We start from the raw sequence: 19,386 nt of genomic DNA, 5'->3' as shown, positions 1-19,386 counted from the left end.
AGAAATGTTTGAATCTCCATGTGTTTGTGTTTCTTACAGTTATTTTCTTTAATTGATATCTAGTTAACACAACATTTTGGTCAGGGAAGATGCTTGATACAATTTCAAATTTCTTATATTTACTGAGGTTTGATTTGTGACCTAAGATGTGGTCTATTCTGGAGAATGTTCCATGTGCACTTGAGAAGGTGTATTCTTCTGTCTTTGGATGGAATGGTACTGAAGATATCAATGAGATCCATCTCATCAAATGTATCATTTAAGACATGTGTTTTCTTATTAATTTTCTGTTTTGATGATCTGTCCATTGGTGTGAGTGGGGTGTTCAAGTCTCCTACTATTATTGTGTTACTGTCGATTTCTCCTTTTACATCTGTTAGTGTTTGCCTTATGTACTGAGGTGCTCCTATGCTGGGTGCATAGATATTTACAATTGTTATGTCTTCCTCTTGGATTGATCCCTTGATCATTATGTAGTGTCCTTCCTTATCTTTTATAATCTTCTATATTTTAAGGTTTATTTTGTCTGATATGAGGATTACTACTCCAGCTTTCTTTTCCTTCCCATTTGCATGGAATATATTTTTCCACCCTCTCATTTGACTCTACATGTGTCTTTTGGTCTGAAGTGGGTTTCTTGTAGACAGCATATATATGGGTCTTGTTTTTGTATCCATTCAGCCAGTCTGTGTCTTTGACAAAATTCAGTACCCATTTATGATTAAAACTCTTCAAAAAAATGGGCATAGAAGGAGCCTACCTCAGTGTAGTAAAGGTCATTTATGATAAGCCTACAGCAAACATTATTCTCAATGCTGAAAACTGAAAGCATTCCACCTAAGATCAGGAACAAGACTCAGGTGTCCACTTTCACCACTACTATTCAACATAGTTCTGGAAGTCCTAGCTACAGCAATCAGAGAAGAAAAAGAAATGAAATGAATCCAGATCAGAAAGGAAGTAAAGCCTTCTCTGTTTGCAGATGACATGATACTATACATAGAAAACCCTAAAGATAGTATCAGAAAATTACTAGAGCTAATCGTGAATTTAGCAAAGTTGCAGGATACAAAATCAATACACAGAAGTCACTTGCATTTCTATATATTAACAATGAGAAATTAGAAAGATCAGTTAAGGAATCAATCCCATTCACCATTGCAACAAAAAGAATTAAATATCTAGGAATAAACTTACCTAAGGAGACAAAAGAACTGTACACAGAAAATTATAAGACACTGATGAAAGAAATTGAAGATGACATAAACAGATGGAGAGATATTCCACGTTCCTGGGTAGGAAGAATCAATGTTGTGAAAATGAGTATACTAACAAATGCAATCTACAGATTTAATGTGATCCGTATCAAATTACCAATGGAATGTTTTACAGAACTAGAACAAAAAATTTCACAATTCATATGGAAAGGCAAAAGACCCCAAATAGCCAAAGAAGTCTTGAGAGAGAAGAATGGAGCTAGAGGAATCAATATTCCTGACTTCAGATTATACTACAAAGCTACAGTCATCAAGACAGTATGGTACTGGCACAAAAAAAGAAATATAGACCAATGGAACAAGATAGAAAGCCCAGACATAAACCCATGCACCTATGGGTACCTTATTTTTGACAAAGGAGGCAAGAATATACAATGGGGCAAAAACAGCCTCTTCAATAAATGGTGCTGGGAAAACTGGACAGGTACATGTAAAAGAATGAAAATAGAATACCTCCTAACACCATACATAAAGATAAACTCAAAATGGATTAAAGACCTAAATGTAAGACCACAAACTGTAAAACTCTTAGAGGAAAACATAGGCAGAACACTCGATGACATAAATCAAAGCAAGATCCTCTATGACCCACCTCCTAGAGTAATGGAAATAAAAACACAAGTAAACAAGTGGGACCTGATTAAACTTAAAAGCTTTTGCATGGCAAAGGAAACTATAAGCAAGGTGAAAAGACACCCATCAGAATAGGAGAAAATGATAGCAAAGGAAACAACTGACAAAGGATTAATTTCCAAAACAACTCAATACCAGAGAAGCAGACAACCCAATCAAAAAGTGGGGAAAAGAACTAAAGAGACATTTCTCCAAAGAAGACATACAGATAGATAGCTAACAAACACATGAAAAGATGCTCAGTATTGCTCATTATTAGGGAAATGCAAATCAAAAATACAATGAGATATCACCTCATACCAGTCAGAATGGCCCTAATCAAAAAGTCTACAAACAACAAATGCTGGAGAGGATGTGGAGCAAAGGGAATGCTCTTGCACTGTTGGTGGGAATGTAAATTGATACAGCCACTATGGAAGATGGTATGGAGATTCCTTAAAAAACTAGGAATAAAACCACCATATGACTCAGCACTCCCACTCCTAGGCATATACCCTGAGGAAACCAAAATTGAAAAAGACACATGTATCCCATTGTTCATTGCAGCTCTATTTACAATAGCTAGCACATGGAAGCAACCTGGATGTCCATCAACAGATAAATGGATAAAGAAGTTGTGGTATATATACACAATGGAATATTACTCAGACATAAAAAGGAATGCGTTTGAGTCAGTCCTAACGAGGTGGATGAACCTAGAACCTATTATACAGAGTGAAGTGAGTCAGAAAGAGAAAGATAAATAGTGTATTCTAATGCATATATACAGAATCTAGAAAAATGGTACTGAAGAATTTATATGGCAACAATGGAGAAACAGAGAGACAATAGACTTATGGACATGGGGAGAGGGGAGGAGAGGGTGAGATGTATGGAAAGAGTAACACAGATGGTTTTAACATTACCATGTGTAAAACAGCCAGCCAATGGGAATTTGCTGCATGTCTCAGGAAACTCAAACAGGGGCTCTGTATCAACCTAGATTGGGGAGGGAGATGGGAGGAAGTTTCAAAAGGGTGGGGATATATGTATACCTATGGCTGATTCTATTGAGGTTTGACAGAAAACAGCAAAATTCTGTAAAGCAATTATCCTTCAATAAAAAATAAATAAATTTTAAAAATCAACTTTCAAAATACTATTTTGCTTCACAATTATGATTATAAAACAAATGAAGCAAATTACAAAATTTTTTTGAAATCTGCATGTCACACCCTTAAAATATGCACTTAATTTTCTGTAGAGTCCATTCATGAACTCTGTGCTTTAGTTTTTATCCTAAACTAAAGCCCATGATCAAATTATTATGCACGTGGTATATAAATACCGTCTACTGTAAGTCTAGTGCTGATATTGTATGAAATGTTAGAAGAAGGAATTATCATCCATACCTCATTGTCTTCTAAAGCCCAGAGATAAATTCTCATTATTTTTCCCCCATTGACTTTCATTAGAAGGATCCTCAGAGACAAGTTACCTGTGCTTACTGGCCAAATACTACTAATCCCTCAGTGCAAAATGGCTGAAGTAGAGAAAATTCACTCTCAGCACCAAAGGGGAGCTTAGCTATCTCATCTCGTTACTAGGAAATAATTTTCCTTTAAGGGCTCCTGACCTACAGAAGCCAGATTTTTTTAGAAATACCCAACACCTCCATTGCAAAAATAAGTCTTGTCTAACTTCATCTTTTGGAATTGCTTTGAAGACTTCCACACAATTTAAAAAATATGTTCAATAGTAAAAACACTTGGATTACAGAGTCCTGAGCACAGAAAGCACCACAGAGGAGAGAAAGGAAAGGAACAAGTAACTTGATTTTATCGAGTGGGTATTTGGGGCCATTTAGTATATTTGGGGGCTTCCCTGATAGCTCAGTTGGTAAAGAATCCTCCTGCAATGCAAGAGACCCTGGTTTGATTCCTGGGTCAGGAAGATCCCCTGGAGCAAGTGATAGGCTACCCACTCCAGTGTTCTTGGGCTTCCCTTGTGGCTCAGCTGGTAAAGAATCTGCCTACAATGTGGGAGACCTGGGTTTGATCCCTTGGTTGGGAAGATCCCCTGGAGTAGGGAAAGGCTACCCACTCCTTATTCTGGCCTAGAGAATTCCATGGACTGTATAGTCTGTGGGGTCACAAAGAGTCGGACACAGTTAACTGACTTTCACTTTCAGTATGTTTAGTACCAGTAAAGTACATGTAGTACATATTCTTTTTCTTCTAACAGAGTTATTAAGGTGCAATTTATATACCATAAAATTTAACCATTTAAAGTATGTAATTCAGTTGTTTTTATTGTATTTACAATTTTGTAATCATGACATTCCTCAAATCAATTTCCAAATATTTTCATCACCCTGAAAGCTCTGTACTCAGTAGCAGTCATTCTTCATTTCCCCCAACCTACTTCCCCTAACCCTATCAGTTCAGTTCAATTCAGTCGCTCAGTCGTGTCCGACTCTTTGTGACCCCATGAATTGCAGCATGCCAGGCCTCTCTGTCCATCACCAACTCCCAGAGTTCACTCAAACTCACGTCCATCGAGTCAGTGATGCCATCCAGCCATCTCATCCTCTGTTGTTCCCTTCTCCTCCTCCCCTCAATCCCTCGCAGCATCAGAGTCTTTTCCAATGAGTCAACCCTTTGCATGAGGTGGCCAAAGTACTGGAGTTTCAGCTTTAGCATCATTCCTTCCAAAGAACACCCAGGACTGATCTCCTTTAGAATGTACTGGTTGGATCTCCTTTCAGTCGAAGGTACTCTCAAGAGGCTTCTCCAAAACCACAGTTCAAATGCATCAATTCTTTGGTGCTCAGCTTTCTTCACAGTCCAACTCTCACATCCATACATGACCACTGGAAAAACCATAGCCTTGACTAGATGGACCTTTGTTGGCAAAGTAATGTCTCTGCTTTTGAATATGCTATCTAGGTTGGTCATAACTTTCCTTCCAAGGAGTAAGCATCCTTTAATTTCATGGCTGCAGTCACCATCTGCAGTGATTTTGGAGCCCAAAGAAATAAAGTCTGACACTGTTTCCACTGTTTCCCCATCTATTTCCCATGAAGTGATGGGACCAGATGCCATGATCTTCGTTTTCTGAATGTTGAGCTTTAAGCCCACTTTTTCACTTTCCTCTTTCACTTTCATCAAGAGGCTTTTGAGTTCCTCTTTTTTCTGCCATAAGGGTGGTGTCATCTGCATATCTGAGGTTATTGATATTTCTCCCGGCAATCTTGATTCCAGCTTGTGCTTCTTCCAGCCCAGCGTTTCTCATGATGTACTCTGCATATAAGTTAAAGAAGCAGGGTGACAGTATACAGCCTTGAACTACTCCTTTTCCTATTTGGAACCAGTCTGTTGTTCCATGTCCAGTTCTAACTGTTGCTTCCTGACCTGTATACAGGTTTCTCAAGAGGCAGGTCAGGTGGTCTGGTATTCCCATCTCTTTCAGAATTTTCCACAGTTTATTGTGATCCACACAGTCAAAGGTTTTGGCATAGTCAGTAAAGCAGAAATAGATGTTTTTCTGGAACTCTCTTGCTTTTTCCATGATCCAGCAGATGTTGGCAACTTGATCTCTGGTTCCTCTGCCTTTTCTAAAACCAGCTTGAACATCTGGAAGTTCATGGTTCACGTATTGCTGAAGCCTGGCTTGGAGAATTTTGAGCATTACTTTACTAGCATGTGAGATGAGTGCAATTGAGCAGTAGTTTGAGCATTCTTTGGTATTGCCTTTCTTTGGGAGTGGAATGAAAACGGACCTTTTCCAGTCCTGTGGCCACTACTGAGTTTTCCAAATTTGCTGGCATATTGAGTGCAGCACTTGCAAAGCCTCATCTTTCAGGATTTGAAATAGCTCAAGTGGAATTCCATCACCTCCACTAGCTTTGTTCGTAGTGATGGTTTCTAAGGCCCACTTGACTTCACATTCCAGGATGTCTGGCTCTAGGTGAGTGATCACACCATCGTGAATATCTTGGTCGAGAAGATCTTTTTTGTATAGTTCTGTGTATTCTTGGCACCTCTTCTTAATATCTTCTACTTCTGTTAGCTCCATACCATTTCTGTCCTCTATCTGTCTCTGTGGGTAACCATTAATCTAATTGCTGTTGCAGTAGGTTTGCCTATTCTGTATGCTTCATATGAATGGAATCATACACCGTATGGTCCTTTGTTTCTGGCTTCTTTTACTCAGTATATTTTCAGGGTTCATTCATGTTGTGATGTGTATCAGTACTTCACTCCTTTTTGTTGCTTGAGCAATACAATGTATATTTGCTGGAACAATACAATATTCCATTGTATGAATATATCATGTTTTGTTTAATCGTACATAAAGTTGATGAATTTTGGGCTATTTGCACCTTTTGGCTATCAGGAATAAAGCTGCTATGAACATTCATGCACAGGTGTTTCTGTGCATGTAAGTTTTCATTTGCATTATGCATGTACTTAGAATCGCAATTGTTGGGTCATATGATAACTATGTTTAACTTTGTGAGGAACTTCCAAACTGTTTTTCAAAGTAGCCGTACCATTTAGGTTCCCTAGGCAATACGTGATAGTTCTAATTTATCCACATTCTCACCAATGCATATTATTGTCTGCCTTTATATATATATATATATATATATACACACATATATATGTATAATTTTATTAATTTACTTTTGGCTGTCCTGAGTCTTCCTTGCTGCACAGGATTTTCTCTACTTGTGCCAGGCAGACAGAGTCAGCTTTCTAGGTGTGGTGCACACGCTTCTCACTGCTGTGCCTCCTCTAGTTGCAGAACACGGTCTCCAGGGTGCACAGGCTTCAGTGGCTGCAGCACAAGGGGCTCAGGAGCTGTGGCTCCTGTGGGTCTGAAGCGCAGGCTCAGTAGTTGTGGTGCACAGGCTTAGTTGCCTTGCAGCTTGTGGAATCTTCCTGGATCAGGGAGCGAATCCATGTCTCCTGCATTGGAAGGTGGATTTTTTTTTTTTTTTTTAACCACCGAGCCACCAGGGAAGTCCTTATCTGTCTTTTTTATTGTAGTCATCCTAATAGTATGAAATGGTATCTCAATGTGATTCTGAGTTGCATTTCCCTAATGAGTAAGATATTGAGCATCTTTTATGTGCTTACTGGACACTGTTCTTACCTTCTTTGGAGGAATATCTATTCAAGTCCTTTGCCCATTTTTAAATCGGGTTGTTTGTATTTTTTGTAAACCTTTATACAGTCTAAATACAAGTTCCTCATCAGATATATGATTTGCAAATATTTTCTCTCATTCTGTGGATTTTATTTTCATTTTCTCTTTAGTTTCTTCTGCAGAATAATAGTTTGTAATCAGTGGAGTAAAATTTATCTATATTTTCCCTATTTCACTCATGATATCCATGCCCTAATTTTATACACAGGGAAACTAAGGATCTGAGAGGACAACCAACTTCCTAAAGGAGTATCCCAGATAAACCCTGAGCTTGAACCTGGATCTCTTAGAGGCCCCTGCTCTTTGCTCCAGAGTCATAGGACAGCACATTCCAGCTTTGCTGTAGAGATCAGAAAGAGAATTATTGCCTGATTGAGACAGTCTTTGAAAAAGTCTGTTTTTCCTCTTTCTCTAGTTCCTATTTCCTATATCTACTTTCCTTTATGAAAGTTTTGAAAATATTTTAATTTAGGTAACTGGTAAGAGGGGGTGAGAAAATTTGAAACACCATTTTGAACTTTAGGTTGTATTATACAGTTAAAAAAAAGGAGATAAATGAATGAGAGAGCATCATAAAGACACCAAGAGCATCCCTGAGCTCCCAGGCAAAGCATCACGCAGCTTCCTAGGCAGTCCTGGGAGAACCCCCTTGGTGGCTGCCTTGGAAGGGGACAGGAATATGTAGGTAGGCCAATCCTACTGCAGTTGCCAGAATATGAGCTTGTGACTTTATAGATACATTTGAGTGGCTCTTACACTTGACAAAGGTGACATGATACTCTGCATCCACAGTTTTATGAGTTCTTCAGCAATATTAATGCCTTAGAAAGTTCTGTTAATTTAGGCTGGACAAGAGATCGAGGGCCTTGTTTCTGGCACAGCTTTTAGTGCATCTGGGGAAAAAAGGTTGAGATCAGCATTTCAATAGATAGTCTTGCCAAGGAAGTCCTGAACTGGAACAATGCACTTGTGTTCAGGGACTCTACCTTTGATGGTTCAGCATCTACTTGGGAACGGAACCACATCTACATTGCCACACAGGCTCTAGGGCTTCTGTGCCTTTCTGTTGTAATTTATAAGCTTCTGTTGCTCTTTTGAAGGTTATATTTCGGTGCAACTGACTCACTACTTTCCCACTTGAAAATGATCAAGCCACTTGTTATGATCATTTGAGGAATTTTCTCCACAGATACAGGCTACATCAAGATATCTGTTGTATCAGTGTCAGGACCTTGTCCAACAGAGACTCTAAGCATTCTTGAAGTTGCACACCAAATGGCAAAAGCCTTTGCCTAGGGAGGGGGTTTGGGACAGGGGGACACGTGTACACCCATGGCTGATTTGTGTCAATGTATGGCAAAAACCACCACAATATTGTAAAGTAATTAGCCTCCAATTAAAGTAAATTAATTAATTAAAACAACAACAAAAAAAAGCCTTTGCCTAGAAGAATAGGTCTGGACATCTCTGAAGATTCTTGTGATTATTAACATTTTGAAGTCTCTATCTCAGAGCATCCTGAAAGGCTTTTCTTAATTTGACTGTGTTGGACCCTTTACCTCGAAGGTTCTTATCCTCTGCCTATGAAGACTCTTATTCAACCAGGAGTATCTCAGTTCAGATAGTGTGAAACCTTTCCTAAATCTTGAGCTCTAGAATATCCAGTGTAGGCCTTACCTCTGGGTTACAGAGGCCAGTTCTGTATGGGCCTTTCTCTGACAGATTGGGAGCTAGTTGAGAGCATAGACCATCTTCTTATTCATCTTTATTGTTTCCTCCACTTAACATTCCCACCTGTGGGACTAGGAGATTGGGATTGAGGGATAAGACAGGTGGTGAATGCCTAAGAATTTTGTTAATTTGAAAGTGTATTTCATATTTAAGAAACAGAATGTAATTACTAAACAAATACATAAGAAAATGGTATATTTTCTTAATTCTATGTTCTGTGTTAAACAATATCTTGGTGAATACATAATTTTGAGATCTGAGTAGTATTTCCTTCCTCAAGGCCACTAATGACCCTCCAAATATTTGACTATGTTGTTATATCACTGGCCTCCATGTTGCCCAGGGTAAGTATTCTCAAAAGTGTATCAGTTGAACTTCACTGCATGAATATCAGTATTTGCCTTGTAGGGGACAGTTTCTCTAAAGAAATTGAACTTTGGAAAATATTAAGAAAGTTGACTCCGAAAATGGAAAATGGGGAATATGATAGATTACATTGTCATTAAAAAAATATTTGCTGCAATTCCCTGGAAGAGGATGGAACTTTTCCACCTTGGTGACGTAAAGATTGACAATGAGACTTGCTCTGGAGAATGAAATGTGATAGGAAGTATGTGTGGCCCTTCTTCCACAGTGTCCCAGCTGCCTTCCAGATAGAGGAAGCTGAGTGACTATGGAGCACAAGAAAGAAAAAGCAAATAAATCTTTGTTGTAAAGTCACTGAGATTTAAGGGGTCTTTTGCTACTACAGCATAAGCCAGTCTGTCCTGATGGAATTGGATAACGTTCCAAGTAGAGTGGATGTAGTGAGAAATATCTGAAGCATAAAGTAGCAAATGATTAGTAAAGGCATGAGATCACTATGAAATTGCAAATTAAGATCTGATATTGAAGGTACTTCAGTATAAATGTTGAAGGTGGCCATAGGATTTCAAACCAAGATTTAATAAAATTACTGACTGTTTTGAGTATTAAACTTATTAAATAAATCAAGTATGCCTGTTCATTCTTTCAGCACACTGGTGCATTTGTTAATAACCAAAGATGTTTTAGACATTTAGCTAAGCATGACAGTATATGAAAACTGTCCCACAAACTCTGCCTGGGAGTTTATTCATCTTACTAAGGAAGATCTTATCTTGGTAAATGTTAATGATTATAATTTTAAAGAGGAAAGAAAATAGCTAAAGACGGTAATTACTTGCATTTGGGGGGAAAAAAGGATTTATGGGAGATGTGGCATTTGACCAAGGCCTTGAAGTATGGTTAAGGAAAGACATTTCTCAAGGGGAGAGCAAGGGGTAAAAATCAGCAGAGGCAAGAAATGTGTACAATTATTTTGAGGCAATAAGGGTAACTTCTTGGCTAGAAAATGTTATGTTTAATACAGAGGCATGGTATAAAATAAAACTAATGTGAACTTGGGAAAACATTTTGGAGAAACTAAAATTCCCAGGTGACTATTTTGACCTTTATGGGAAGCAGCATAAGATGTTGAACATGTGATCACTCTGCTTTTGAGACATGTGGAGAGCACTCGGTGCCAGGGCCCAGGCAAGACTCTGACCTGGCTCATCATATCTATGTATGTAGCCACATAGACATGGAATGTATTATAAAACAACAGAGTGTATCAGATCTGTCAGAGGAAGCTTTATTTCACAAATGGCGTGGAAAACTTGGTTAGTTGTTTGTGGAACAGAAACCAATGTGCATGTTCACTTCACATCAAACCCTGAAATAATCACCAACCCTCACAATAAGGTTGTGGTCAGTTGTCTGTTGAGAACTTATCTAAACTTAAAAACAGGTTTTAAAAATTACAGGGAAAAAACAAACTGGATAGACTCAACTATGTACAGAAATTTATGTTTTTATATGTCCTTCACCCTACCCTATTACAAGTTTTTAAATAACTGGGAAAATGCTTGTAGAGTATAAGCAAAGATTAGTATCAAAAGAACTTGAATGAATAGCTAAAAACAGAGGAACAAAAAATGAGAAAGATGAATGAATGGTATAATTAGATTATTTATAAGGTTAAATAGTTAATAGTTATAAGGATAAACTGGAAAAGGTCAGTTTCCATTTCAATTCCAAAGAAAAGCAAGTTCAAAGAATGTTCAAACTACCACACACTTGCACTCATCTCACATGCTAGCAAAGTAATGCTCAAAATTCTCCAAGTCAGGCTTCAACAGTATGTGAACCAAGAAATTCCAGATGTTCAAGGTGGATTTAGAAAACGCAGAGAAACCAGAGATCAAATTGCCAACATCCACTGGATCATTGAAAAAGCAAGAGAGTTCCAGAAAAACATCTACTTCTGCTTTACTGATTACCCAAAAAGCCTTTGACCATGTGGATCACAACAAACTGGAATTCTTAAAGAGATGGGAATACCAGACCACCTTACCTGCCTCCTGAGAAATCTCTATGCAGGTCAAGAAGCAACAGTTAGAACTGAACATGGGACAACAGACTGGTTCTAAACTGGGAAAGGAGTATATCGAGGCTTTATACTGTCACCCTGCTTATTTAACTTATATGCAGCGTACATCATGCAAACTGCCAGTCTGGATGAAGCATAAGCTGGAATCAAGATTGCCAGGAGAAATATCAATAACCTCAAATATGCAGATGACACCACCCTTATGGCAGAAAGTGAAGAAGAACTAAAGAGCCTCTTGATGAAAATGAAAGAGGAGAGTGAAAAAGCTGGCTTAAAACCCAGCATTCAGAAAACTGAGATCATGGCATCCGGTCCCATCACTTCGTGACAAATAGATGGGGAAACAATGGAAACAGTGAGAGACTTTACTTTTTGAGGCTCCAAAATCACTGCATAAGGTGACTGCAGCCATGAAATTAAAAGACGCTTGCTCCTCGGAAGCTTTGACTAACCCAGACAGCATATTGAAAAGCAGACATTTCTTTGCCGACAAAGGTCCATCTAGTCAAAGCTATGGTTTTTCCAGTAGTCATGTATGGATGTGAGAGTTGGATCATAAAAGAAAGCTGAGCAGTGAAGAATTGATGCTTCTGAACCATGGTGTTGGAGAAGACTCTTTAGAATCCCTTGGATTGCAAGGAGATCCAACCAGTCCATCCTAAAGAAAATCAGTCCTGAATGTTCATTGGAAGGACTGATGCTGAAGCCGAAGCTCCAATACTTTGGCCACATGATGCAAAGAACTGACTCATTGGAAAAGACCCTGATGCTAGGAAAATTGAAGGCAGGAGGAGATGGGGATGACAGAAGATGAGATGGTTGGATGGCATCACTGATTCAATGAATATGAGTTTGAGCAAGCTCCAGGAGTTGGTGATGGACAGAGAAGCCTGGTGTGCTGCAGCCACACAAAGGGGTCGCAAAGAGTTGAACATGACTGATTGACTGAACTGATAAGGTTAAAATCTGGGGGGAAAAAGCATTAAGAAGTAATCAATTAAAAAAAGTGATTTGACAAATTTTTCCCAAGGAAATTAGCAAAAGTAATTTTTTAAAATATTATGTAATATTGTTAAGGGGCTTCCCTAGTGGCTCACCAGTTAAGAATTCCCCTGCTGATGCAGGAGACATGGGTTCAATCCCTGAATTGGGAAGGTCCCCTGGAGAAGAAAATGGCAACCCACTGCAACAGTCTTGCTTGGGAAATCCCATAGACAGAAGGGCCTGGTGGTTACCATCCATGGGGTCACAAAGAGTCAGACATGACTTAGTGACTAAACAACATGTAATACTGTTGTTTACAAAATGAGACAGGCACTTCTATAAAGTACTCATATTGACATGTTCACTGGTATGGTTCTTTTGCAAAGTAATTTGGGACTATGTATCAAAAGCCTCCAAAATTGGCCTAATAATTCCTTTTTTGACACATTCATTCTAAGGAAATAATTTTAAGCATAATGAAAGGACTCAACTCAAAGGTATTCCTAAGAATATTACTTAAAGTTTTGCAACAATGGCAACACCCTAAATTTATCACATTCAGGAAAATGTATTTATATACTATAGAATATATGTGTATATATTTGATGGAAAATCAGGAAAAATTCAAAATTGTATATGTAAGTAGTTTGTAATAAGGATGAATATGTTTATGTTACAGTGATAATACAATATATGCATTTGATCAGAGTTATATAAAAGAAACTAGACAAACACACAAGCACACAAGAGATTGGAGAAAATTTTCAGATTGTCAGCTTTTAAATGCTGTGTGTATTAGGCTAATTCTTTTCTCCTTTATATAATTTTGACTGAAAATGTGATTAATGCTAAAGTAGAAGCCTGGAAATTAAAGTCTTTCATTTACTACATAGAAGAAATAGTCATATGAGTGAACCAGACTGGAAAAGGGATAGACTGTAGTGACAAAACCAGAAAGGGATGTGAAGTAAAGTCAGGAAAATGCACGTATTTGGAGGCAGGAGGGGAACGTGAGCCTGTCAGGCCTGGAGTAGGATGAAGACAAGAAATGCGAGGTCTCCTGAAACTTAGGGTGGATGAATCTCAGAAAGAGAGCACCACCCATCATTGAAGGCAGGAGGAGAAGAGGCAAGGAATCTGATGAGAAGGCTGGCCTTCCAGCAGTCTCAGTTGAGTCCAGAAAATTAAGAGCTGGGCGATTTGAAACTGGTAAAGTATATTGTTGAAATGGTCAGGAAGAAATGGAGGTTACACGTGCCTGCTCCCCAACGAAAAACCAAAATCAAACAGAAAAGGTAAATAAATATACAGGTGGCATAGCAGTGGGCCGTTTTCTCACTCTGCACTGGCAGTGGTGGTGGGGTTCACAACTGTCTAAGTGGAATGTACACATTAGGAGGTTAACACTGGGATTGAAATATAGGAAAGCAGACCGGATGCTTCTTCTCAGCCCTCTTTGATTCCTTTCCTGTGGTTGGAGCAGAGCATCTCAGAGCACGCTGCTACCCTCTGTTCCTCTCATGCTCTTGAAGAGGGGGTGCCTGAGCTGTTCCAGGGGTCCAGGGTCAGTGCCTGGGCTGACGGAGGAGGACTGATAGAAACCATTTTGCTCAGTAAAGCCTTGAGCCAAATCTTCCCTATTTACAGTCGAGGAGAAGGAGATTATTAGTTGAAAAATAAATAAGATAGTTGTCACTATTCCAAGAGTTTTCTCAGGGACAGTTTCCAGCTGAGTATATGAGAGAAGAGTAGCCTCCTCATGACCTCATACGTAGACTGAAAATCATTCATCTCCCAAGTTCTCAATGGAACTTAGGTGGTGGAGGCAGGTTGCATGGTTGTGGACCACCCCTCCATTCTGGGCTTTTCAAATGCATGCTGTTGACCCATGGAAATCAAAGCAAACTCTTTGTCTGCTGTGTCTGATCTCCAGTGTAATCCCTGTCTGTTTACCGTAGGTGCCTACCCTCGGCTCTCACTGAGCTTTCGGTTGAAGAGAAACATTGGATACTTCATTCTCCAGACCTACATGCCCTCTATCCTAATTACAATTCTCTCATGGGTGTCCTTCTGGATCAATTATGATGCATCTGCGGCTAGAGTTGCCCTTGGTATGTGCTATTTTTAAATGATACCTAAAATATAAAGTCACCATATCATTACAATATGAAGGGAGTTCAAAGACAATAGTTCAACTATAATTTTTGACATCATGACACCAGTCTTGCCCATATAGTCACTTTTTATCTTGAAATACTAATTTCATGCATGATTCCCTTGATGTGTTAATTTAATTATAAGGCTCAAATGTGAATTTTCATGCCCATGAAAGGGAAAATATGCTTGCCGAATATTTGCATAATAAAACTGTTTTTGACACTAATTTTAAAGCAAGGATTAACATCTCCTGTTCAAAATCAGTCTATGGCCCAGAAAGGAAACTTGATTAATTGCACATTCTTTTTTAAGTCAGAAAAATAGCCAAATGTTATACCATATCATTGGAATTACACAAATGAATGAGCATTAAAATGTGATACTAAATTCTGAGTTGTTCTCAAGAGCTTTAGTGATCTCTTCTGGCCACTGGTCTCTTGACAATTGGATTATTAGCTGATGTACAGTATATATTATGTGTTCCAGTATGATTTCTAATATTTTTTTCAACATTAAGGGAAGGCTTATATTTTCAGAAACATTATTTTCTACTGAACTAATTATTATGAAACTTCATGAACTAAGTTTCATTTAAATACATTTTAGGTAAGAACAAAGCTGAAGAGCAATTGTCCAATTTATCCCATAATATGGGTAGGGTTGAGTTTAATTCCTAGGAGTGAAGTAATTAATAATACCTTTCAAAATTTCTAGGAAAGAATTAATTCTGCTTGTAAGCCTGCAGAAAAGCATAAGTATTCAGGGATCTAGTTGTCCCTCTTTCTTACTTTTTCTTTTTACTGTCTCTTCCCAGAAATTTAAGTTTCTTAGTATCTTGCTTCCAAGAGAATGTGTGTACATGTGCATAAGTGGATATCTGGCTTAGACCCACAGACAAGTGACTCACACGGATTCAAGATTAGATTTTTTTTCTCATGAAATAACATGTAACAGCGGCTTAAGAAAGTTAGGTAACTATTTCTAAAGTGTTAGCTGAATGTAAAGACACTTAGAGAGTAAAGTATCAAAAAATTAAAAGTTTTGTAGTAACTGTTAATCTGTTTCTGATGGGTTTGATATGGATTCCCTGGTGGCTCAGCAGTAAAGAATCAGCCTACAATGCAGGAAACGCAGGTTCAATCCCTGGGTTGGGAAGATCCCCTGGAGAAGGGAATGGCTATCCACTGCAATATTCTTGCCAAGAAAAATCCCATGGACAGAGTAGCCTGGCAGGCTACAGTCCGTGGGGTCACAAAGAATCAGACATGACTGAGAATGTGCACGCACATTGGTAAGGGAAAAATCTCTTGAAAATATCTTCAGGATTCTTTTACTGCCTGCAGAGGTTACCCTGTAACGTCAATCCTTTCTGTGAAAGGCAAAGTCACTCAGTCATGTCCTTTCTGTAGCTTTTGCCTTTTCCACTAATGTTACTAGATTGCTCTTTGTTAAGCTAATTTCTCTTATCACCTGAAGAATTTACAGCTAAAGTGAATTTGCAAGGGCAGATCCAAATTTGGGGAGCTGTTAGCTTATTAAACTTCAGAAGCTCTCGTTAAGAAAAGAATATAAAATATACAAATACAGAGTTCCCAGAACCCCTCCCCAGGCTGTAAGAGGCCTGTCCTAGAGATCAGAAGCTGCGGCTTCCTGAGCTTCCAGGGAATCTGCCTCAGAAAATCTGTCATTTTTTGAGAAAATCAGAGAGATATGAGTACCAAAGAACCAGAATTATCAGACATCATCAGAAGTGAGGTGTACTGAAAATGCAAATTCCTCAATTTTCTATATGTATGTATGTTAGTTGTTGCAGTTGTGTCCGACTTTTTGTGACCCCCTGGAGTGTAGCCCTCCAGGGTCCTCTGTCCATGAGATTCTCCGGACAAGAATACTGGAATAGGTTGCCATGTCATAATCCAGAGGATCTTCCCCACCCAGGGATCGAACCTGAGTCTCTTACGTCTCCTGCATTGGCAGGCGGGTTCTTTACCACTAGCGCACCTGGGAAGCCCTCTCAATTTTCCAGATGATACAAATTCTGTAGCTCCTAAATGGTAAATATCATCTTCCACAACATTAAATAAATAGTCTACCTGGAGCGGGTTAGAGTGGACATAGCCTTATTACAGTGTATGAAAGTAGACTCCACTTTTTCTTGACAACCCAGCATTGTTGCTATAAACCTCAGTCATGCTTCTGTGGGTTTGGGGGACAGAGGAGTGGTCTGCCCAGACTTACTAAGGCACATTACCACTGGAGATGTGCTGGGTCCTGGTGAATATCAGAAGTCCGGGAGCCAGGCATGAAAGGCAGATTGAAGGCATTTGTTAGTGTCAGGTGGACTTGAGTTTAGAGATCCCGAAGGCAACTGTGGTCTCCAGGCTTCAGTGTCTGGCCCAGCATACATCTGGCAGGTCCAGCTCTGAGCATGGGACTCCCTCTGTCCCATGCTTCTCCTTCTGTCCCAGCTCCTGCATGAGACACAGTCTTTGAGCCTGGGTCTCCAGGACGTGGACAGTGACAGCACAATAACTCCATTTGGCTAAGGAAATGTGTGTCATCAGCTTATGAACTCTGAATAACACCAAGAACAGTAATCATGCTGCAACTTACCAAATACTCAGGTGCCAAGTTCTGTGCAAGCCTGTGAAAATGGTTACCTGACCTATGATACAGAAGATACACAGCCCAATGGGCAGTGTCCCCATTTTACAAAGAAGGGCATGAAGTACAGAAAAGCTATACAACTGGTGCAACGTCATATAATATTGAGTGTCCCAAGAAAGATTTTAAACCAGTTGGTCTGACTCCAAAGCTTTTAACCACTACAGGTGATTTCTACGGTGTCAATAGACAGTGTACAGAAGAGTTCTTTGGTCTGTTTCATTGTATAAATAATGGATGTTTTTAAAAGCTCAGCAAGAATTATTTTTAATCATTCTTATTGAGGGATCTCTCAAAACCTTTAAGATGGTAATGTGTTCAGTGCCTCTTAGAGAGGATAGGACCATGGTTTGGGGGCTTTTATTGGGGAACAACACAACCCCGCCCACTCCACATGTCCTGTCATATACTACATCCTTTGAAATGCTCAGAGTGCTGTTTGCCTTCATCCTGAATGGCTGCATGGTGGCGAGTGCTCCCTGCTTCTAAATGAGGTGCAGGTCTGCATGGAGCGATGCTCGGCGAAGACCTCCTTGACACACCCCTCTGGCTCAGGGCACTATTGAATCTGGAGTCGTCAGGGACTGTCTCTCTACTTGAAGGGAAATGCTGATTCTTCACCCACCTGTGCTGCACAGATGTTCTTGTGCTTTAGGATCTTATGCCTCTGCTGCTGAGTGCTGACACCCACATCTATTAAACTGTTAGTGCTAGAAGCCACCAGACTACAAAGCTGGGAGTTGTAATTACATGGTCTTCCTCAAAACTATTGGTCTTTCTGGAAATGAAAATTTATATTGAAATAATTTAGGCCACATGATTTGGGTCACAAAGGAGAAAAATGACGTATCTTTAGATCAAATGATATAAATTACATTTTTATTTCATTATCATCTTTATAAATGCAGTTTTCAAATATATTTTATTGACATACTATTAATGAGAAATAGTTTGAGACTAATAATTAACAAGACTTAACATCTCGGTAAATGTATGAAGAACAGAAAAAGCACCACTCGGCCATCTCCCATTCTGCCATTGGACGGAATTCAGAGAGTGGAAGTTCAGGGTGAGGCTGCCAGGAATTGGGTCTCCTGCCAAGAAACTGGAGGCTACCACAAAATGTATTTTTCTGTGATGCTGATAATGATAGCATTTGCTGTTGTGAGTGTTAACAACACCAGTTACTGGTAGTCTCACCATGGCGTTTACATTTCACAGCAGCTTTAGACCACAGTTGTGGGCCCATCAAGCTCACTCAAGTCCTACCGCTGGGACATGGTAGAGCTGGGCTGAAAGCCCAGGACCACGTGGTTCTACTGCTCAGGCCGTGAACCACAGTTACCTTGATGGGAAGGAAAACAGTACAAGGAATTAGAGACTGAGTGGCCTTTCAGTCTAAGAGGTCATGTGAGCCCAAAGTGGAAAGCCGAGGAACACTCACCATGAAACCTTACTCTTGAGGGGTCCTGGAGCCAGAGCTGAGGGCCTTGCCCCCTTTCAGCTTTGCCAGGCTGAGGGCTCTTGACATGTGCTGGCCCTCCCTGTGCTCTGTTCCTTTAGCCCATTTTCTGGGGATATCTACTGAGGCCTGTGTTGATACATGTCCACTCAGAGCAGTCATCTGGAGCCAAAGCAATGACTAAAGCAGAGCACTTTCCAAAGTCCATTTAGAAGGAAAAAATAAGTTATGGCAGCAGCATTACAAAATTTTGGATAATAGTGAGAACACCTGATTTTGTGGCATCCACATGGGGTTTTGCACTTCTTTGTAAACTGTAATTATACCATTGCCATTTTCAAATTTTAAAAGTCCCCAGGTGCACATGAATTTCATGTTAGAGAAGTCTTAAAATATTCTGACATCTTTGATTTCCACAGATTCGTTGACAGCCCTGGTTTATAGTCAGACATGAAAATAGGTCCTCTGCTCCTTCTTTCCCTCGTCTCCTCCTACCGGCAACTCAGCACATGTGGACAGAAGTCTGGGCTCACTTCTCCAGGAGGTCCTGAGCGAGGGGAGCCCTGAGCTCTGGTGATCCTCCAAGGATGGGATGGGAATCTGGAGGGCATCAGATTAAGATACTTAAAAAACCTAGCCCCTCACTCCGAAAGTTGAGTGGGGCTCCAGGGGGTTCAGAGATGAGGTCTGGAGAGCCCATGTGTCCAGCCTCTCAGGCTTACCCCACCTGCCGGCCTGGGGAACGTCACTGGTTTTCTGGGTGACTGCAGCTGAAGGACCATGGCTGAAGTTCTCACCTGGAAGAGTCCTCACATAGCCACGGCCCTCTTTTG

The 19,386-nt window shown here is 39.7% G+C and overlaps 1 protein-coding gene across 2 annotated transcripts in view; it reads left to right on the top strand.

The window, feature by feature from the left end:
- The window catches only part of GABRB3 (gamma-aminobutyric acid type A receptor subunit beta3), a 285,246-nt gene that overhangs the window by 247,824 nt on the left and 18,036 nt on the right, over positions 1-19,386 (top strand). For both annotated transcript variants that reach the window (XM_061394206.1, XM_061394205.1), the window contains exon 7: positions 14,229-14,381. In XM_061394206.1, coding sequence (XP_061250190.1) covers positions 14,229-14,381 — 153 coding nt within the window. The remainder of the gene's footprint in view (positions 1-14,228; positions 14,382-19,386) is intronic.

Source organism: Bos javanicus, chromosome 21 (assembly GCF_032452875.1).
Source record: "Bos javanicus breed banteng chromosome 21, ARS-OSU_banteng_1.0, whole genome shotgun sequence".
In the NCBI taxonomy this organism is placed as follows: domain Eukaryota; kingdom Metazoa; phylum Chordata; class Mammalia; order Artiodactyla; family Bovidae; genus Bos; species Bos javanicus.
Note: the sequence above shows the minus strand (reverse complement) of the source record. Positions and strands in the feature narration are given on the sequence as shown.